The following is a 22,200-nucleotide window of genomic DNA, read 5'->3' as shown; positions in this document are numbered from 1 at the left end:
AACTTCCTGCTAACTTCTAACTCTGTTAAATTTAATAAATTCTGTTTTCATGGATGCCTGGATGTCAAACTTAATTGTTACAACTGGTAGAGCAGCAACGCTGATCATTTTATTAAAGATGAAAGAATTTAGACAGTTTTTAACTCTCAGTGATGCCGCAGTGTTCGTTTGACTTTGGGACCTGAAGCGGAGTTTTGGACCCAGACTACTCTGCGAGGCTCCCGGCTATGGTAGCCGAAATGCTCCGACAATCCATCAAGCAGTGCAGCTTCATAGCTTCGTACTAAAACTTTTTTTGACAGATTTTTGAGCGCCATGTACCACATAAAATCAGTTCAAGGTCAGTAAGCACAACCAGAATTCATTCATAAGGTGCACCGGATTATAAGGTATGCTGTCGATTTTTGAGAAAACTAAAGGATTTTAAGTGTGCCTTATAGTGCGGAAAATAAGGTAGACGACAGTATTCCAAGAATAATGTAGTTTTAATAATGTATCTTTTAAAAACACTGTAACACATGAGTCATTAGTCCATTAATGTTGATCAAATACTGATTAGCACTTGTTTAGATTTAGATTAGATTGCCTGTATGGATTCATTTCCTTTAACCTGCTCCATTATTGTGTGCACATTTAACCCAGTTTATACAGTCAGTGTAAACACACTAAACACACTGTTTCATCTCATCACTGAGGCTGGATAATGATTGTATTTTTTCTGTTGTCTCACTCAGAGGTTCTGGGATGCTGCTGGTCGTGATGGTGGAGATCAGTTATTTGAGTGTTGCAGGCCAGCTCACTACAGCTGATGCTGATGTTGCTGCTGTTACTGAGGGATCTGCAAACGAAGCTCCTCCTCCTCTGTTAAAATAAGCATAGACAACAGGTCAGAGGGAGAATGAGCTCAGTTCAGTTGTGTCAATACTGCGCCAAATCACAACAATAGTTGCTGCGAGACACTTTATATTTTAAAGACCCTACACTAATCCAAAGAAACAGAGAAAACCCCAACAATCATATGACCCCCTATGAGTAAGAACTTTAGTGACAGTGAGAAGGAAAAGCTCTTAACAGGAAAAAACCTCCAGCTCAGCGAGAAGTGGTCATCTGCCCCGACCCTGGTGTGAAAGGAGGAAAACAGGACAAAACACATCCTGTGTCTTCACATCACAATCAACTTTCAACATTTCTGGCAAAATCTGCCATTACTAAGACGCTGGCTTTGGCGTGGTGCTGTCAGCTAAACAGGGATGAGCCAGAATCGAACTTCATCTGCTTTCCAATCAACAAACTCTAAAACCTGAACACATAGGGTAGGTGTCACTCAGATTTAAAAAAAAAAAGAAATCAAACCCAGACCACCCAGTCACAAAAAATTTTGTTTTGTGTGTCAGAACAATAAGGCTGAATGTCACAGCCAAAAAGCCACCAAAGGCAGATTACAGTGTAAACGCTGTCTCCAGGTGGATAACAGCAGGAGTGATACACCCCTGCTGTGAGGCCTGCAGGCATCAGGATTGTGATATTCTCCTTTAGCTTATAGTGGAAAGAAATTATTTTTTGGAGAGGCACAAATAATTTGTGTGGCATCTTATTTGATGCAGAACACCTGATTGTTCTGTAAATAGTTTGACATTTTTATTAAAACCTTGCGCCTTGGCTGCATTTCTAGGTAAAAAGAATCAGCTTTTTCTGTATGGTCTGGAAACAACAAATGACAACAACAAGGATTACCACAAAAAAAATACAAATATCTGATGGTGAAGAATGACAGCAAATTGTATTTGGCATTTTAAGTGGGACTAGAAATAGAAAAAAAATTAGTTCATTGTGTGAAGTTTAATTGCTCCTCATTTCATATAAGATATGAAATATACCCACAGGAATCCAGACGCCACTTGGATCAGCTTCAGAATAAAACAACAGGAGTTGAAATGTATTTCATTTGGAGATGAGTGAAATAAAAATGGACAGGTGATAGCACATGATACTTACTGGGCGTGAAGCAGTTTTGTATAACAGGGTCACTGATGGCAAAGCTGATGGGGTTAGAAACACGGCAAACCACAGGGGTGTTTACCACATCTACAGCTCTTTTTATTAGGATCTCCCCTGTTTCTTCCAGCTGTGTCTCCGCACTAGTCCATTCAAATCTCACAGTGTTGTCTTTCTGTGGAAGAAAATATGGACAACAGTCTTTTCCATCTCTTTCCCTCACACTCTGCTTTTCCTTTCTTTTTCATGCTTTTTATAATCTGTGTAAATATTGTCACTTCTTCCCCTCATTACAAAAAAGAAAGAAATGGCAGTTTGACAACCAAAATTCATAACCACATCTAAGTGCTTTCATCAGCACCAGAGTTAAATCTCTACCAGGATAAGGAAGTCTCTATAAACAGATGTTTAGAGGACTTTGAGTCCATTTCAAATGCTCCAATTATCAAGGCGAGTAAAAGAGAGTGGTTCCTCTCAGAAGCACAAACTCAGCTAAAACATTAAACAGAGATCAGGTTTAAGTAACATATGTGTAGTATGAAGAAACGCCAATCCAAACCTTGTGGATTCAGCAGTTTCTGTGTGAATGTTCTTAGGATCTGATGATTTACATACTGACTCTGTGTGTCTGAACTCAGAAAATACAACAAAAAATAAAGAAACATGAGTAAAAGTATTGCTGACGATAGAGCTAGTGGTTTCACAGACATTTTAAGCACATTTCAGTGTCTTTATCAGTAAGTGGAGTTGAATCTTCTGGAGGATCAAGATGTCTAAACAATTTTATAACCTCCTCATATAAAACAGAACAGCTGCTCACAGCAGCTCAGCGAGGCTGAAATAACGAAAACTTTGTCTCCAAACTCACAATTATTGGTTCAACTCTTTGAAAAATATTCTGACCTGAAACCTGAAATGTAAATGAAACAGACTCATAGTTGTCCTCACCTGACGAGCATTGCAAGTAAAGCTGACTGAGTCAGAGTCTGTACACGTCATCGTCACGCTGGGCTTCTGCACACGGTCTGAGGTAATAAAATGTAATAAATAACATTATATGAACTTCTGCTAATGATGTATTAATAAAAATAAATACATAAAACTTGCAAAACCAAACTGAACAGTGACTTTATATTAATATCAAACATTTTCTGTTGACAAAAATGTAAAAATTAAACAGCTTCTGATCCATCAACACACTTGTTATGAAATATATTTGCATATTTACATAACCAGAAAAATGTATGTATAATATGTTGTTACTTACCTAATACACACAAACGCACACTCTGTAAATCTCCCACATTTATTCCATCTTCATTGGTAACCACTGGTCTGTATCGTCCTGACTTGTCTTTGGTGAGTTGTGTCAGCTTTAGTGATCCAGTTGAATCAACATCATCATTTTTCCCCATGATCACCTGTTTCCGTCTGCGATAAAAAATTACACTTGTGTCCTTGAACCATTTCAGGTAATCTGATTCCTTCAACTCATATCTAAGTGGCACAGTTAAGCTTGATCCTGTTGCAGCGTACACACAATCATCCTGAGAGCCTGAAAGACAAAGAAATAAAGAGGAATTTCATGACAAATTAAGAACAGTCATGCTAGAAAAGCTCTCAACAGCCACGTGTCAGTTCATCAAATCTGAAGGAAATTATCATTTTTAATTATTACATGTTTTATCTTTAAAAAGGTGAATGAAAACCTGGTGTCAAGACAAGACAAATATGCAAAAAACATTTTTCAGTTGCTGAACTACGGCCCACAGGCAATGCTGCGGTGGTATACACACCACCACAGGAATCCAGACGCCACTTGGATCAGCTTCAGAATAAAACAACAGGAGTTGAAATGTATTTCATTTGGAGATGAGTGAAATAAAAATGGACAGGTGATAGCACATGATACTTACTGGGCGTGAAGCAGTTTTGTATAACAGGGTCACTGATGGCAAAGCTGATGGGGTTAGAAACACGGCAAACCACAGGGGTGTTTACCACATCTACAGCTCTTTTTATTAGGATCTCCCCTGTTTCTTCCAGCTGTGTCTCCGCACTAGTCCATTCAAATCTCACAGTGTTGTCTTTCTGTGGAAGAAAATATGGACAACAGTCTTTTCCATCTCTTTCCCTCACACTCTGCTTTTCCTTTCTTTTTCATGCTTTTTATAATCTGTGTAAATATTGTCACTTCTTCCCCTCATTACAAAAAGAAAGAAATGGCAGTTTGACAACCAAAATTCATAACCACATCTAAGTGCTTTCATCAGCACCAGAGTTAAATCTCTACCAGGATAAGGAAGTCTCTATAAACAGATGTTTAGAGGACTTTGAGTCCATTTCAAATGCTCCAATTATCAAGGCGAGTAAAAGAGAGTGGTTCCTCTCAGAAGCACAAACTCAGCTAAAACATTAAACAGAGATCAGTCACTGACTGGTGAATCTAAATGTGCTTTATAAGCTAGCTACCTCGTGTCCAGACTTGTGGCACAGAGTAAAAAGTCTTTCACTAAAGCGGAGGAGTTGATTTTGCCTGCCGCTGTACATATGTGCCATGAGATGATCGGAGAGGCTGCTGCAAAGAAGCTACTGACCATCCCACTCAAACAACAATGTGAGCCACCATTTAGCGGACATGGCCTTAGACATACAGCATCAGCTTCTGGAAAGAATAAAAAGTAGTCCATTTTTCTCTTTGCAACTAGAGGAGCCCGCTGATGTCACGAATGGTGCATTGCTGCTGGTGTTTGTTATCACTGGGACAGCAGTTTGCATGTTGCTACCAACTCGAGCCACGGCTCAGGAATGTTTCACTGAGAACGACCTGGACTGGCAGAACTGTGTTGGGGTGTACAGTAATGGTGCAGCTTCAAGGACTTGCAGGCACCACAGCTTCATTAGGCAGATTCTTGACCGTGCACCAGAAGCTAAACGGACCCACTGTTTTCTCCACTGTGAAAGCCCTGCAGCAGCAGCAACAGAGATGTCACCAGAGTTCCACGAGGTGATGGATGTAAGTGTGAAAACTCTCAATTTCACTAAAAATAATGCTGTGAACTCCAGATGTTTTGCCAAGCTTTGTGAGGACATGGAAGCAGATCATGTCCAGCTGCTCTACCGCAGTGAGGTGAGATGGCTTTCAAGAGGACTGGTCCTCAAGCATTTGTTTGAACTAAGGAATGAGGTCTTTTCCTACGCAGAGAAAATCTCCTCTTGCACATTATTATGCCAATTCAAAGCTTTCCTACCTCTGTGACATTTTTTCACTGCTGAACCAGCTGAACATCTCACTTCAAGGGAGAAACAGCAGCATGTCGTTTGTTACAGACAAAGTTGAAGCTTTCAAGAGTAAACTTGCTTTGTGGACTAAGAGGGCCCAGGAAAAGAGGATGGACATGTTTCCACTTTTGTCTCACATCTTGGAAAAATCCCCTCAGGTGAAGATCAGTGACTCTGTCTGTCAGCACCTTTCACCACTGACAGAGAAATTTGATGAATGTTTCCCTGAGGATCCCAGAGAAGGACATGTGGATTTTGGACCCATTTTCAGTGGATCCCATTTAAAATGATGTTGCTTTGCCCTCACATCTGGAATCCCAGATTCGGGAACTTTCCACCGACAGCACTTTAAAGTTGCAGTGGGGCAAACTGGGTCTGGGCTCCTTCTGGATTGCTGTCTCAAAGGAGTATCTGTGTCTGGCACTGAGAGCTGTGAAACTCCTTCTCCCATTCACAACTACATATCTGTGTGAATCGGGATTTTCTATTGTGGCCACAACCAAGACCAAAGCCTGAAACAGACTCAGAGCAACACTGGAAGCTACTCTGAGAGGGAGCCTTTCCCCTATTCCACCCAGACTGCATCTGACCGTGTCTCAGAGGCAGGCTCAAGTGTCTCATTAAGAGGTGAGCATAAAAGGGGAGTTCCAGCTTGTTTGTTGTTGCTCATTTGTCTCAAATATAAAGAGTAACTTCTGGTTCTGCCAATGAAAAAAGGTTTACTGCTGAAGCAACTTTCAAATTCACTCACAGATTATGAGACTATATTTTCATTTGCACTTTACTTAAATTTTATAACGGTTTATTTATTTATTTCATTAGAAAATTATTTTGAATGTATTTATTTTATCACTACATTATTTATCCAATTTCTATTTCCCCCTTTTTTCTTATCTCTTTAGCTGTAGTAAAACTCAATTATTAATTATTATGTTTGTGTGTTATTAACCCTGACTTGAGCCTTTCAATTTCTATTTGCAGTTTGATTTGGTGCATGAATCGTTAACCTGTTTGGCATTTTGTTTTTATTGCAGGTTCGCATACACATAATGAATGAATGTCTTTGTGATTATTACATTGCATCATGTCATCATCATGTTTATTTGACAAGATTTTAACTGTTAAAATGAAGGTTTGATTTAGTTATTACATATACATCAAACTAAAAGCAAAATCAATTGTTTTCAATACAGTGTTATTATCTGAATGGGCCTCGGGCCACTTTGTAGTGGAAAAGTTGGGCGCCGAGGTAAAAAAGGTTAAGAACCCCTGTTATAGACTATATTTATACGAGATGTGTATACTTACTGCATTTGAATCATTTTAACCACATGTAACACCTGCAAACACGTTTTTTTGTTTGTTTTGTTTTTTAATACTTTGATTTTGCCATCCCATTTGATTTCCATGCCACCTTAAGAAAATTTCTCTAGATCCACCCTTGTTCAGCAGGTTTCAGCAGAGGAGAAATGAGGCCTTTGTCTACAGATTCTTCAACAGCTTAATTATAAGTAGCTATTTGAGGAACATGAGATATCAATAAAATATTAAATATTGTCCTCACCTGACCAGCATTGCAAGTAAAGCTGACTGAGTCAGAGTCTGTACACGTCATCGTCACGCTGGGCTTCTGCACACGGTCTGAGGTAATAAAATGTAATAAATAACATTATATGAACTTCTGCTAATGATGTATTAATAAAAATAAATAAATAAAACTTGCAAAACCAAACTGAACAGTGACTTTATATTAATATCAAACATTTTCTGTTGACAAAAATGTAAAAATTAAACAGCTTCTGATCCATCAACACACTTGTTATGAAATATATTTGCATATTTACATAACCAGAAAAATGTATGTATAATATGTTGTTACTTACCTAATACACACAAACGCACACTCTGTAAATCTCCCACATTTATTCCATCTTCACTGGTAACCACTGGTCTGTATCGTCCTGACTTGTCTTTGGTGAGTTGTGTCAGCTTTAGTGATCCAGTTGAATCAACATCATCATTTTTCCCTGTGGTCACCTGTTTCTGTCTGCGATAAAAGATTATTCTTGCATCCTTGAACCATTTCAGGTAATCTGATTCCTTCAACTCATATCTAAGTGGCACAGTTAAGCTTGATCCTGTTGCAGCGTACACACAATCATCCTGAGAGCCTGAAAGACAAAGAAATAAAGAGGAATTTCATGACAAATTAAGAACAGTCATGCTAGAAAAGCTCTCAACAGCCACGTGTCAGTTCATCAAATCTGAAGGAAATTATTATTTTTAATTATTACATGTTTTATCTTTAAAACAGTGAATGAAAACCTGGTGTCAAGACAAGACAAATATGCAAAAAACATTTTTCAGTTGCTGAACTACGGCCCACAGGCAATGCTGCGGTGGTATACACACCACCACAGGAATCCAGACGCCACTTGGATCAGCTTCAGAATAAAACAACAGGAGTTGAAATGTATTTCATTTGGAGATGAGTGAAATAAAAATGGACAGGTGATAGCACATGATACTTACTGGGCGTGAAGCAGTTTTGTATAACAGGGTCACTGATGGCAAAGCTGATGGGGTTAGAAACACGGCAAACCACAGGGGTGTTTACCACATCTACAGCTCTTTTTATTAGGATCTCCCCTGTTTCTTCCAGCTGTGTCTCCGCACTAGTCCATTCAAATCTCACAGTGTTGTCTTTCTGTGGAAGAAAATATGGACAACAGTCTTTTCCATCTCTTTCCCTCACACTCTGCTTTTCCTTTCTTTTTCATGCTTTTTATAATCTGTGTAAATATTGTCACTTCTTCCCCTCATTACAAAAAGAAAGAAATGGTAGTTTGACAACCAAAATTCATAACCACATCTAAGTGCTTTCATCAGCACCAGAGTTAAATCTCTACCAGGATAAGGAAGTCTCTATAAACAGATGTTTAGAGGACTTTGAGTCCATTTCAAATGCTCCAATTATCAAGGCGAGTAAAAGAGAGTGGTTCCTCTCAGAAGCACAAACTCAGCTAAAACATTAAACAGAGATCAGGTTTAAGTAACATATGTGTAGTATGAAGAAACGCCAATCCAAACCTTGTGGATTCAGCAGTTTCTGTGTGAATGTTCTTAGGATCTGATGATTTACATACTGACTCTGTGTGTCTGAACTCAGAAAATACAACAAAAAATAAAGAAACATGAGTAAAAGTATTGCTGACAATAGAGCTAGTGGTTTCATAGACATTTTAAGCACATTTCAGTGTCTTTATCAGTAAGTGGAGTTGAATCTTCTGGAGGATCAAGATGTCTAAACTATTTTATAACCTCCTCATATAAAACAGAACAGCTGCTCACAGCAGCTCAGCGAGGCTGAAATAACGAAAACTTTGTCTCCAAACTCACAATTATTGGTTCAACTCTTTGAAAAATATTCTGACCTGAAACCTGAAATGTAAATGAAACAGACTCATAGTTGTCCTCACCTGACCAGCATTGCAAGTAAAGCTGACTGAGTCAGAGTCTGTACACGTCATCGTCACGCTGGGCTTCTGCACACGGTCTGAGGTAATAAAATGTAATAAATAACATTATATGAACTTCTGCTAATGATGTATTAATAAAAATAAATAAATAAAACTTGCAAAACCAAACTGAACAGTGACTTTATATTAATATCAAACATTTTCTGTTGACAAAAATGTAAAAATTAAACAGCTTCTGATCCATCAACACACTTGTTATGAAATATATTTGCATATTTACATAACCAGAAAAATGTATGTATAATATGTTGTTACTTACCTAATACACACAAACGCACACTTGGTAAATCTCCCACATTTATTCCATCTTCATTTATAACCTCTGGTTTGTATCGTCCTGACTTGTCTTTGGTGAGTTGTGTCAGCTTTAGTGATCCAGTTGAATCAACAACATCATTTTTCCCCATGATCACCTGTTTCTGTCTGCGATTAAAGATTATTCTTGTGTCCTTGATCCATTTCAGGTTATCTGATTCCTTCAACTCATATCTAAGTGGCACAGTTAAGCTTGATCCTGTTGCAGCGTACACACAATCATCCTGAGAGCCTGAAAGACAAAGAAATAAAGAGGAATTTCATGACAAATTAAGAACAGTCATGCTAGAAAAGCTCTCAACAGCCACGTGTCAGTTCATCAAATCTGAAGGAAATTATTATTTTTAATTATTACATGTTTTATCTTTAAAAAGGTGAATGAAAACCTGGTGTCAAGACAAGACAAATATGCAAAAAACATTTTTCAGTTGCTGAACTACGGCCCACAGGCAATGCTGCGGTGGTATACACACCACCACAGGAATCCAGACGCCACTTGGATCAGCTTCAGAATAAAACAACAGGAGTTGAAATGTATTTCATTTGGAGATGAGTGAAATAAAAATGGACAGGTGATAGCACATGATACTTACTGGGCGTGAAGCAGTTTTGTATAACAGGGTCACTGATGGCAAAGCTGATGGGGTTAGAAACACGGCAAACCACAGGGGTGTTTACCACATCTACAGCTCTTTTTATTAGGATCTCCCCTGTTTCTTCCAGCTGTGTCTCCGCACTAGTCCATTCAAATCTCACAGTGTTGTCTTTCTGTGGAAGAAAATATGGACAACAGTCTTTTCCATCTCTTTCCCTCACACTCTGCTTTTCCTTTCTTTTTCATGCTTTTTATAATCTGTGTAAATATTGTCACTTCTTCCCCTCATTACAAAAAGAAAGAAATGGCAGTTTGACAACCAAAATTCATAACCACATCTAAGTGCTTTCATCAGCACCAGAGTTAAATCTCTACCAGGATAAGGAAGTCTCTATAAACAGATGTTTAGAGGACTTTGAGTCCATTTCAAATGCTCCAATTATCAAGGCGAGTAAAAGAGAGTGGTTCCTCTCAGAAGCACAAACTCAGCTAAAACATTAAACAGAGATCAGTCACTGACTGGTGAATCTAAATGTGCTTTAAAAGCTAGCTACCTCGTGTCCAGACTTGTGGCACAGAGTAAAAAGTCTTTCACTAAAGCGGAGGAGTTGATTTTGCCTGCCGCTGTACATATGTGCCATGAGATGATCGGAGAGGCTGCTGCAAAGAAGCTACTGACCATCCCACTCAAACAACAATGTGAGCCACCATTTAGCGGACATGGCCTTAGACATACAGCATCAGCTTCTGGAAAGAATAAAAAGTAGTCCATTTTTCTCTTTGCAACTAGAGGAGCCCGCTGATGTCACGAATGGTGCATTGCTGCTGGTGTTTGTTATCACTGGGACAGCAGTTTGCATGTTGCTACCAACTCGAGCCACGGCTCAGGAATGTTTCACTGAGAACGACCTGGACTGGCAGAACTGTGTTGGGGTGTACAGTAATGGTGCAGCTTCAAGGACTTGCAGGCACCACAGCTTCATTAGGCAGATTCTTGACCGTGCACCAGAAGCTAAACGGACCCACTGTTTTCTCCACTGTGAAAGCCCTGCAGCAGCAGCAACAGAGATGTCACCAGAGTTCCACGAGGTGATGGATGTAAGTGTGAAAACTCTCAATTTCACTAAAAATAATGCTGTGAACTCCAGATGTTTTGCCAAGCTTTGTGAGGACATGGAAGCAGATCATGTCCAGCTGCTCTACCGCAGTGAGGTGAGATGGCTTTCAAGAGGACTGGTCCTCAAGCATTTGTTTGAACTAAGGAATGAGGTCTTTTCCTACGCAGAGAAAATCTCCTCTTGCACATTATTATGCCAATTCAAAGCTTTCCTACCTCTGTGACATTTTTTCACTGCTGAACCAGCTGAACATCTCACTTCAAGGGAGAAACAGCAGCATGTCGTTTGTTACAGACAAAGTTGAAGCTTTCAAGAGTAAACTTGCTTTGTGGACTAAGAGGGCCCAGGAAAAGAGGATGGACATGTTTCCACTTTTGTCTCACATCTTGGAAAAATCCCCTCAGGTGAAGATCAGTGACTCTGTCTGTCAGCACCTTTCACCACTGACAGAGAAATTTGATGAATGTTTCCCTGAGGATCCCAGAGAAGGACATGTGGATTTTGGACCCATTTTCAGTGGATCCCATTTAAAATGATGTTGCTTTGCCCTCACATCTGGAATCCCAGATTCGGGAACTTTCCACCGACAGCACTTTAAAGTTGCAGTGGGGCAAACTGGGTCTGGGCTCCTTCTGGATTGCTGTCTCAAAGGAGTATCTGTGTCTGGCACTGAGAGCTGTGAAACTCCTTCTCCCATTCACAACTACATATCTGTGTGAATCGGGATTTTCTATTGTGGCCACAACCAAGACCAAAGCCTGAAACAGACTCAGAGCAACACTGGAAGCTACTCTGAGAGGGAGCCTTTCCCCTATTCCACCCAGACTGCATCTGACCGTGTCTCAGAGGCAGGCTCAAGTGTCTCATTAAGAGGTGAGCATAAAAGGGGAGTTCCAGCTTGTTTGTTGTTGCTCATTTGTCTCAAATATAAAGAGTAACTTCTGGTTCTGCCAATGAAAAAAGGTTTACTGCTGAAGCAACTTTCAAATTCACTCACAGATTATGAGACTATATTTTCATTTGCACTTTACTTAAATTTTATAACGGTTTATTTATTTATTTCATTAGAAAATTATTTTGAATGTATTTATTTTATCACTACATTATTTATCCAATTTCTATTTCCCCCTTTTTTCTTATCTCTTTAGCTGTAGTAAAACTCAATTATTAATTATTATGTTTGTGTGTTATTAACCCTGACTTGAGCCTTTCAATTTCTATTTGCAGTTTGATTTGGTGCATGAATCGTTAACCTGTTTGGCATTTTGTTTTTATTGCAGGTTCGCATACACATAATGAATGAATGTCTTTGTGATTATTACATTGCATCATGTCATCATCATGTTTATTTGACAAGATTTTAACTGTTAAAATGAAGGTTTGATTTAGTTATTACATATAAATCAAACTAAAAGCAAAATCAATTGTTTTCAATACAGTGTTATTATCTGAATGGGCCTCGGGCCACTTTGTAGTGGAAAAGTTGGGCGCCGAGGTAAAAAAGGTTAAGAACCCCTGTTATAGACTATATTTATACGAGATGTGTATACTTACTGCATTTGAATCATTTTAACCACATGTAACACCTGCAAACACGTTTTTTTGTTTGTTTTGTTTTTTAATACTTTGATTTTGCCATCCCATTTGATTTCCATGCCACCTTAAGAAAATTTCTCTAGATCCACCCTTGTTCAGCAGGTTTCAGCAGAGGAGAAATGAGGCCTTTGTCTACAGATTCTTCAACAGCTTAATTATAAGTAGCTATTTGAGGAACATGAGATATCAATAAAATATTAAATATTGTCCTCACCTGACCAGCATTGCAAGTAAAGCTGACTGAGTCAGAGTCTGTACACGTCATCGTCACGCTGGGCTTCTGCACACGGTCTGAGGTAATAAAATGTAATAAATAACATTATATGAACTTCTGCTAATGATGTATTAATAAAAATAAATAAATAAAACTTGCAAAACCAAACTGAACAGTGACTTTATATTAATATCAAACATTTTCTGTTGACAAAAATGTAAAAATTAAACAGCTTCTGATCCATCAACACACTTGTTATGAAATATATTTGCATATTTACATAACCAGAAAAATGTATGTATAATATGTTGTTACTTACCTAATACACACAAACGCACACTCTGTAAATCTCCCACATTTATTCCATCTTCACTGGTAACCACTGGTCTGTATCGTCCTGACTTGTCTTTGGTGAGTTGTGTCAGCTTTAGTGATCCAGTTGAATCAACATCATCATTTTTCCCTGTGGTCACCTGTTTCTGTCTGCGATAAAAGATTATTCTTGCATCCTTGAACCATTTCAGGTAATCTGATTCCTTCAACTCATATCTAAGTGGCACAGTTAAGCTTGATCCTGTTGCAGCGTACACACAATCATCCTGAGAGCCTGAAAGACAAAGAAATAAAGAGGAATTTCATGACAAATTAAGAACAGTCATGCTAGAAAAGCTCTCAACAGCCACGTGTCAGTTCATCAAATCTGAAGGAAATTATTATTTTTAATTATTACATGTTTTATCTTTAAAACAGTGAATGAAAACCTGGTGTCAAGACAAGACAAATATGCAAAAAACATTTTTCAGTTGCTGAACTACGGCCCACAGGCAATGCTGCGGTGGTATACACACCACCACAGGAATCCAGACGCCACTTGGATCAGCTTCAGAATAAAACAACAGGAGTTGAAATGTATTTCATTTGGAGATGAGTGAAATAAAAATGGACAGGTGATAGTACATGATACTTACTGGGCGTGAAGCAGTTTTGTATAACAGGGTCACTGATGGCAAAGCTGATGGGGTTAGAAACACGGCAAACCACAGGGGTGTTTACCACATCTACAGCTCTTTTTATTAGGATCTCCCCTGTTTCTTCCAGCTGTGTCTCCGCACTAGTCCATTCAAATCTCACAGTGTTGTCTTTCTGTGGAAGAAAATATGGACAACAGTCTTTTCCATCTCTTTCCCTCACACTCTGCTTTTCCTTTCTTTTTCATGCTTTTTATAATCTGTGTAAATATTGTCACTTCTTCCCCTCATTACAAAAAGAAAGAAATGGCAGTTTGACAACCAAAATTCATAACCACATCTAAGTGCTTTCATCAGCACCAGAGTTAAATCTCTACCAGGATAAGGAAGTCTCTATAAACAGATGTTTAGAGGACTTTGAGTGCATTTCAAATGCTCCAATTATCAAGGCGAGTAAAAGAGAGTGGTTCCTCTCAGAAGCACAAACTCAGCTAAAACATTAAACAGAGATCAGGTTTAAGTAACATATGTGTAGTATGAAGAAACACCAATCCAAACCTTGTGGATTCAGCAGTTTCTGTGTGAATGTTCTTAGGATCTGATGATTTACATACTGACTCTGTGTGTCTGAACTCAGAAAATACAACAAAAAATAAAGAAACATGAGTAAAAGTATTGCTGACAATAGAGCTAGTGGTTTCACAGACATTTTAAGCACATTTCAGTGTCTTTATCAGTAAGTGGAGTTGAATCTTCTGGAGGATCAAGATGTCTAAACAATTTTATAACCTCCTCATATAAAACAGAACAGCTGCTCACAGCAGCTCAGCGAGGCTGAAATAACGAAGACTTTGTCTCCAAACTCACAATTATTGGTTCAACTCTTTGAAAAATATTCTGACCTGAAACCTGAAATGTAAATGAAACAGACTCATAGTTGTCCTCACCTGACCAGCATTGCAAGTAAAGCTGACTGAGTCAGAGTCTGTACACGTCATCGTCACGCTGGGCTTCTGCACACGGTCTGAGGTAATAAAATGTAATAAATAACATTATATGAACTTCTGCTAATGATGTATTAATAAAAATAAATAAATAAAACTTGCAAAGCAAAACTGAACAGTGACTTTATATTAATATCAAACATTTTCTGTTGACAAAAATGTAAAAATTAAACAGCTTCTGATCCATCAACACACTTGTTATGAAATATATTTGCATATTTACATAACCAGAAAAATGTATGTATAATATGTTGTTACTTACCTAATACACACAAACGCACACTCTGTAAATCTCCCACATTTATTCCCTCTGTGTAAACCTCTGGTTTGTATCGTCCTGACTTGTCTTTGGTGAGTTGTGTCAGCTTTAGTGATCCAGTTGAATCAACATCATCATTTTTCCCCATGATCACCTGTTTCTGTCTGCGATTAAAGATTATTCTTGTGTCCTTGAACCATTTCAGGTAATCTGATTCCTTCAACTCATATCTAAGTGGCACAGTTAAGCTTGATCCTGTTGCAGCGTACACACAATCATCCTGAGAGCCTGAAAGACAAAGAAATAAAGAGGAATTTCATGACAAATTAAGAACAGTCATGCTAGAAAAGCTCTCAACAGCCACGTGTCAGTTCATCAAATCTGAAGGAAATTATTATTTTTAATTATTACATGTTTTATCTTTAAAAAGGTGAATGAAAACCTGGTGTCAAGACAAGACAAATATGCAAAAAACATTTTTCAGTTGCTGAACTACGGCCCACAGGCAATGCTGCGGTGGTATACACACCACCACAGGAATCCAGACGCCACTTGGATCAGCTTCAGAATAAAACAACAGGAGTTGAAATGTATTTCATTTGGAGATGAGTGAAATAAAAATGGACAGGTGATAGCACATGATACTTACTGGGCGTGAAGCAGTTTTGTATAACAGGGTCACTGATGGCAAAGCTGATGGGGTTAGAAACACGGCAAACCACAGGGGTGTTTACCACATCTACAGCTCTTTTTATTAGGATCTCCCCTGTTTCCTCCAGCTGTGTCTCCGCACTAGTCCATTCAAATCTCACAGTGTTGTCTTTCTGTGGAAGAAAATATGGACAACAGTCTTTTCCATCTCTTTCCCTCACACTCTGCTTTTCCTTTCTTTTTCATGCTTTTTATAATCTGTGTAAATATTGTCACTTCTTCCCCTCATTACAAAAAAGAAAGAAATGGCAGTTTGACAACCAAAATTCATAACCACATCTAAGTGCTTTCATCAGCACCAGAGTTAAATCTCTACCAGGATAAGGAAGTCTCTATAAACAGATGTTTAGAGGACTTTGAGTCCATTTCAAATGCTCCAATTATCAAGGCGAGTAAAAGAGAGTGGTTCCTCTCAGAAGCACAAACTCAGCTAAAACATTAAACAGAGATCAGGTTTAAGTAACATATGTGTAGTATGAAGAAACGCCAATCCAAACCTTGTGGATACAGCAGTTTCTGTGTGAATGTTCTTAGGATCTGATGATTTACATACTGACTCTGTGTGTCTGAACTCAGAAAATACAACAAAAAGTAAAGAAACATGAGTAAAAGTATTGCTGACAATAGAGCTAGTGGTTCTCTTTCAAACATTCGTTTCGGTGTCTCACTATGGGGAACGCTCTCTCAGCGTTGTCCTCAGAAGCCTCTATATCATTTCCTCTTCTCGCTTCTTAGAAACTGACTGCACATGCGCAGTCGGGTCTGGTCAGAAGGACCAGTTTCCGCCACAAGAGGGAGCCAGAGCTCCGTCTACTGTGGAGCGCCTATCTTTGGGGCCGCTGTCAGCAAGAATAGAGAGATGGCGAGCTCTCGCTGCGCCAGAATGGGTTGTGAGGACATTAGAGCGAGGCTATCGTTTGCAATTCGCAACCACCCCTCCCAGATTTCACAAAGTGATTTTCTCTCTTGCAAAAGGCGAATCAGCCAGGATCCTGCAAGAAGAAATAACTACCTTGCTATCAAAGGGAGCAGTACAAGAAATACCCCAGGAGCAGAGCCAATGCGGCTTTTACTCAAGGTATTTTCTCGTGCCCAAGAAGGGAGGGGGACTACGTCCGATACTGGACCTACGGGCTCTGAATCAGCATCTGAGGTCATACAAATTCAGGATGTTGACGACCACCACTCTGCTGCATGTAGTGCGCCCAGGCGATTGGTTTACATCAATAGACCTGAAGGACGCATATTTTCACATCCCTATTTACCCGCCTCACAGAAAATTCCTGCGCTTTGCGTTTCAGGGCAGAATGTACGAGTACCAGGTCCTGCCGTTTGGTCTCTCACTGAGCCCTCGGGTATTTGTGAAATGCACAGAGGCGGCCATAGCCCCACTGAAGAGGCGGGGCATCCGCATAGCAACATACATAGATGATTGGCTGCTGCTATCAGAGTCAGAAATAATGTGAAGGGAGCACACCAGGTTGACAGTGGATCATCTGATGGCTCTGGGTTTCACCATAAACTACCAAAAGAGTGTCCTGCAGCCAGCTCAGGCCATCTCTTTCATAGGAATAGCTCTAAACTCCGCCTCGTACAGAGCGTGTCTCTCTGTGGACAGAGTAAAAAAAAAATGCTATCACATGCCGGCATTTTTCAGTTGGGAAGATATCTCCCATTCAGAAAATGCCTGCAGATGCTGGGATTAATGGCGTCTTCACTGGCAGTCATTCCACTAGGCAGACTGCATATGAGGGAATTTCAGCGATGGGTTGCATCATTGAGACTGAATCGAAAGCGCCATACCCACCGCTATATCAGAGTGACAGCAGACTGCGCTGCAGCACTCCACTGTTGGAGAAATCCCACATTTCTCACTCAGGGGGTGTCACTGGGAGCTGTCACAGCCAGAAAGGTGGTGACCACGGACGCGAGTCTCACGGGTTGGGGTGCCACTCACGAGGGCAGAGCAGTGAGCGGCAGCTGGGACTCACAAAAGAGGGGTGCTCATATAAATTGGCTAGAATTGCTAGCAGCTTTTCTAGCACTGAGACACTTCCTTCCCCTGTTGAGAAACCACCATGTTCTGATCAGAACAGACAACACCACTGTTGTGGCATACATCAACAGACAGGGCAGGTTACGTTCCCGTCCTTTGCACATGCTGGCTCGCAGACTGATCATGTGGAGCAGCATCAATCTGTTGTCACTGAGAGCCACTCACATTCCAGGAGCCCTGAACTTGGGAGCAGACTTAATGTCCAGGGGAAACCCGCAGTACGGGGACTGGACCCTGCACCCACATGTGGTGACCCAAATCTGGACCCGCTTTGGCCAGCCACAGGTCGATCTGTTTGCCTCGAGGGAGAACGCTCAGTGTCCACTGTATTTCTCCCTGAGGGACCAGGAGGCTCCGCTAGGGGTAGACGCATTAGCTCACAACTGGCCACATGCTCTGCTTTATGCGTTCCCTCCACTGGCCTTAATTTCTCCCACTCTAACCAGAGTGAGAGAGAGAGGGCTAACAATGATATTGATCGCCCCAAGGTGGATGAGGTCCCATTGGTTAGCGGAGATCATGCCCCTCTTGTGGAGCGAACCTTGGCCTCTCCCTCTCCGACGAGACCTAGTCTCCCAAGCCAGGGGGGAGATTTTTCACCCTCACCCCGAGCGCCTCGCCCTGTGGGCTTGGCCCGTGAGAGGTTGAATCTGAGTACGGCAGGACTCCCCCAGGGTGTTATAGCCACTATTCAGAGTGCTAGAGCCCCCTCCACAAGATCATTGTATGAGAACAAGTGGAGGGTATTTGAGGAATGGTGTGGAAAGTCTCACACTCTCTCCTTTCAGTGCTCTGTGACAACAATTCTCTCCTTTCTCCAAGAACTGTTAGATAAAGGAAAGGCCTTTTCCACAATTAAAGTATATCTAGCAGCCATTTCAGCCTGCCATGTGGGCTTCGTGGATGGCCCGGTGAGCCATCACCCGCTAGTCTGCCGTTTCATGAAAGGGGCACGACAGCTCCACCCAGTGTCTAAACCTCTCGTTCCCACGTGGGATTTATCCCTGGTGCTGGGGGCAGTTTCACAGCCACCATTTGAACCACTAAACCAGGTGGAAATAAAAATCCTGTCTGTGAAGACTGCATTGCTCCTGGCTCTCGCATCTGTGAAGCATGTCAGTGATATTCATGCGCTCTCAATACACAAAGAGTGCACCCGATTCACGCGGGATAACTCTAGAGTCACACTCAGGCCAAATCCGGCCTTTGTGCCCAAAAATCCTTATCTTCAATGCACCCCATTGGAGCTGGAAGCTTTTTGCCCTCCTCCTTTCTCCTCCCCTGAACAGGAGCGCCTACATGCTCTCTGTCCAGTTAGGGCTTTATGTACCTATATAGAGAGAACGAAGGCTTTCAGGAGGTCGGATCAGCTGTTTGTTTCCTGGCTAAACAACATCTTGGCAAGCCCGTTAGAAAACAACGCATTTCCCACTGGATTGTCGAGGCGATCCAATTGGCTTATTCCAGCACGGGTCTGCCCCCCCCGGAGGGACTTCGTGCTCATTCTGCCAGAGGGATGGCAACCTCTTGGGCCCTTTTTAGGGGTGTCTCTATAGAAGAGATATGTGCAGCTGCGAGCTGGGCTTCACCTTTGACCTTTGCAAGGTTTTACAGGTTGGATGTCACTGCACCGTCTCTAGCCTACGCTGTGTTAAGTGTGGGTCCCCACGAGACCTCCTAAATTGGCAGTCAGTCGTTCAGATGGGCTTATCTGGCAATACGGGAGTCTGCATATCCCCATAGTGAGACACCGAAACGAATGTTTGAAAGAGAACTTGATGTTACTCTATTCCGTAACCCCTGTTCTCTGATAACATGAGTGAGGTGTCTCACCAGATCACCCTCCTTGCACGAAGCGAGGAAGAGGTGAGCTTATCTTGAATGACGGGTGACGCCGCGTCACACCCTTTTATAGGGAGGAGGGTGGCCCCTCCCTGACGCAAGCGTGACGACTGCCAGCCAATACTGGCTGGAGTAATGATATAGAGGCTTCTGAGGACAACGCTGAGAGAGCGTTCCCCATAGTGAGACACCTCACTCATGTTATCAGAGAACAGGGGTTACGGAATAGAGTAACCTCAAGTTTCACAGACATGTTAAGCACATTTCAGTGTCTTTATCAGTAAGTGGAGTTGAATCTTCTGGAGGATCAAGATGTCTAAACTATTTTATAACCTCCTCATATAAAACAGAACAGCTGCTCACAGCAGCTCAGCGAGGCTGAAATAACGAAAACTTTGTCTCCAAACTCACAATTATTGGTTCAACACTTTGAAAAATATTCTGACCTGAAACCTGAAATGTAAATGAAACAGACTCATAGTTGTCCTCACCTGACCAGCATTGCAAGTAAAGCTGACTGAGTCAGAGTCTGTACACGTCATCGTCACGCTGGGCTTCTGCACACGGTCTGAGGTAATAAAATGTAATAAATAACATTATATGAACTTCTGCTAATGATGTATTAATAAAAATAAATAAATAAAACTGTTGCAAAACCAAACTGAACAGTGACTTTATATTAATATCAAACATTTTCTGTTGACAAAAATGTAAAAATTAAACAGCTTCTGATCCATCAACACACTTGTTATGAAATATATTTGCATATTTACATAACCAGAAAAATGTATGTATAATATGTTGTTACTTACCTAATACACACAAACGCACACTCTGTAAATCTCCCACATTTATTCCCTCTGTGTAAACCTCTGGTTTGTATCGTCCTGACTTGTCTTTGGTGAGTTGTGTCAGCTTTAGTGATCCAGTTGAATCAACAGCATCATTTTTCCCCATGATCACCTGTTTCTGTCTGCGATAAAAGATTATTCTTGTGTCCTTGATCCATTTCAGGTTATCTGATTCCTTCAACTCATATCTAAGTGGCACAGTTAAGCTTGATCCTGTTGCAGCGTACACACAATCATCCTGAGAGCCTGAAAGACAAAGAAATAAAGAGGAATTTCATGACAAATTAAGAACAGTCATGCTAGAAAAGCTCTCAACAGCCACGTGTCAGTTCATCAAATCTGAAGGAAATTATTATTTTTAATTATTACATGTTTTATCTTTAAAAAGGTGAATGAAAACCTGGTGTCAAGACAAGACAAATATGCAAAAAACATTTTTCAGTTGCTGAACTACGGCCCACAGGCAATGCTGCGGTGGTATACACACCACCACAGGAATCCAGACGCCACTTGGATCAGCTTCAGAATAAAACAACAGGAGTTGAAATGTATTTCATTTGGAGATGAGTGAAATAAAAATGGACAGGTGATAGCACATGATACTTACTGGGCGTGAAGCAGTTTTGTATAACAGGGTCACTGATGGCAAAGCTGATGGGGTTAGAAACACGGCAAACCACAGGGGTGTTTACCACATCTACAGCTCTTTTTATTAGGATCTCCCCTGTTTCTTCCAGCTGTGTCTCCGCACTAGTCCATTCAAATCTCACAGTGTTGTCTTTCTGTGGAAGAAAATATGGACAACAGTCTTTTCCATCTCTTTCCCTCACACTCTGCTTTTCCTTTCTTTTTCATGCTTTTTATAATCTGTGTAAATATTGTCACTTCTTCCCCTCATTACAAAAAGAAAGAAATGGCAGTTTGACAACCAAAATTCATAACCACATCTAAGTGCTTTCATCAGCACCAGAGTTAAATCTCTACCAGGATAAGGAAGTCTCTATAAACAGATGTTTAGAGGACTTTGAGTCCATTTCAAATGCTCCAATTATCAAGGCGAGTAAAAGAGAGTGGTTCCTCTCAGAAGCACAAACTCAGCTAAAACATTAAACAGAGATCAGGTTTAAGTAACATATGTGTAGTATGAAGAAACGCCAATCCAAACCTTGTGGATTCAGCAGTTTCTGTGTGAATGTTCTTAGGATCTGATGATTTACATACTGACTCTGTGTGTCTGAACTCAGAAAATACAACAAAAAATAAAGAAACATGAGTAAAAGTATTGCTGACAATAGAGCTAGTGGTTTCACAGACATTTTAAGCACATTTCAGTGTCTTTATCAGTAAGTGGAGTTGAATCTTCTGGAGGATCAAGATGTCTAAACTTGGACCATTTTATAACCTCCTCATATAAAACAGAACAGCTGCTCACAGCAGCTCAGCGAGGCTGAAATAACGAAAACTTTGTCTCCAAACTCACAATTATTGGTTCAACTCTTTGAAAAATATTCTGACCTGAAACCTGAAATGTAAATGAAACAGACTCATAGTTGTCCTCACCTGACGAGCATTGCAAGTAAAGCTGACTGAGTCAGAGTCTGTACACGTCATCGTCACGCTGGGCTTCTGCACACGGTCTGAGGTAATAAAATGTAATAAATAACATTATATGAACTTCTGCTAATGATGTATTAATAAAAATAAATACATAAAACTTGCAAAACCAAACTGAACAGTGACTTTATATTAATATCAAACATTTTCTGTTGACAAAAATGTAAAACTTAAACAGCTTCTGATCCATCAACACACTTGTTATGAAATATATTTGCATATTTACATAACCAGAAAAATG

General features: G+C 40.3%; 1 protein-coding gene across 2 annotated transcripts in view; it reads right to left on the bottom strand.

Moving 5' to 3' along the window:
• Window positions 1–466: 466 nt before the first annotated feature.
• The window catches only part of LOC113016553 (uncharacterized), a 44,707-nt gene continuing 22,973 nt past the window's right edge, over window positions 467–22,200 (bottom strand). For both annotated transcript variants that reach the window (XM_080297488.1, XM_080297487.1), the window contains exons 6-26: window positions 21,906–21,982; window positions 20,953–21,127; window positions 20,307–20,591; window positions 19,986–20,062; window positions 15,535–15,709; window positions 14,889–15,173; window positions 14,570–14,646; window positions 13,623–13,797; window positions 12,974–13,261; window positions 12,655–12,731; window positions 9,725–9,899; window positions 9,076–9,363; window positions 8,757–8,833; window positions 7,810–7,984; window positions 7,161–7,448; window positions 6,842–6,918; window positions 3,912–4,086; window positions 3,263–3,550; window positions 2,944–3,020; window positions 1,996–2,170; window positions 467–861 (exon numbers count right to left, since the gene is read on the bottom strand). In XM_080297488.1, the coding sequence (XP_080153614.1) occupies window positions 827–861; window positions 1,996–2,170; window positions 2,944–3,020; window positions 3,263–3,550; window positions 3,912–4,086; window positions 6,842–6,918; window positions 7,161–7,448; window positions 7,810–7,984; window positions 8,757–8,833; window positions 9,076–9,363; window positions 9,725–9,899; window positions 12,655–12,731; window positions 12,974–13,261; window positions 13,623–13,797; window positions 14,570–14,646; window positions 14,889–15,173; window positions 15,535–15,709; window positions 19,986–20,062; window positions 20,307–20,591; window positions 20,953–21,127; window positions 21,906–21,982 (3,521 nt within the window). In that variant the 3' untranslated portion in view covers window positions 467–826. The remainder of the gene's footprint in view (window positions 862–1,995; window positions 2,171–2,943; window positions 3,021–3,262; window positions 3,551–3,911; window positions 4,087–6,841; window positions 6,919–7,160; window positions 7,449–7,809; window positions 7,985–8,756; window positions 8,834–9,075; window positions 9,364–9,724; window positions 9,900–12,654; window positions 12,732–12,973; window positions 13,262–13,622; window positions 13,798–14,569; window positions 14,647–14,888; window positions 15,174–15,534; window positions 15,710–19,985; window positions 20,063–20,306; window positions 20,592–20,952; window positions 21,128–21,905; window positions 21,983–22,200) is intronic.

Source organism: Astatotilapia calliptera, chromosome 23 (assembly GCF_964374335.1).
Source record: "Astatotilapia calliptera chromosome 23, fAstCal68.1, whole genome shotgun sequence".
NCBI lineage: Eukaryota > Metazoa > Chordata > Actinopteri > Cichliformes > Cichlidae > Astatotilapia > Astatotilapia calliptera.
The sequence above is the reverse complement of the archived record's forward strand: the minus strand, read 5'-3'. Positions and strand labels throughout refer to the sequence as shown.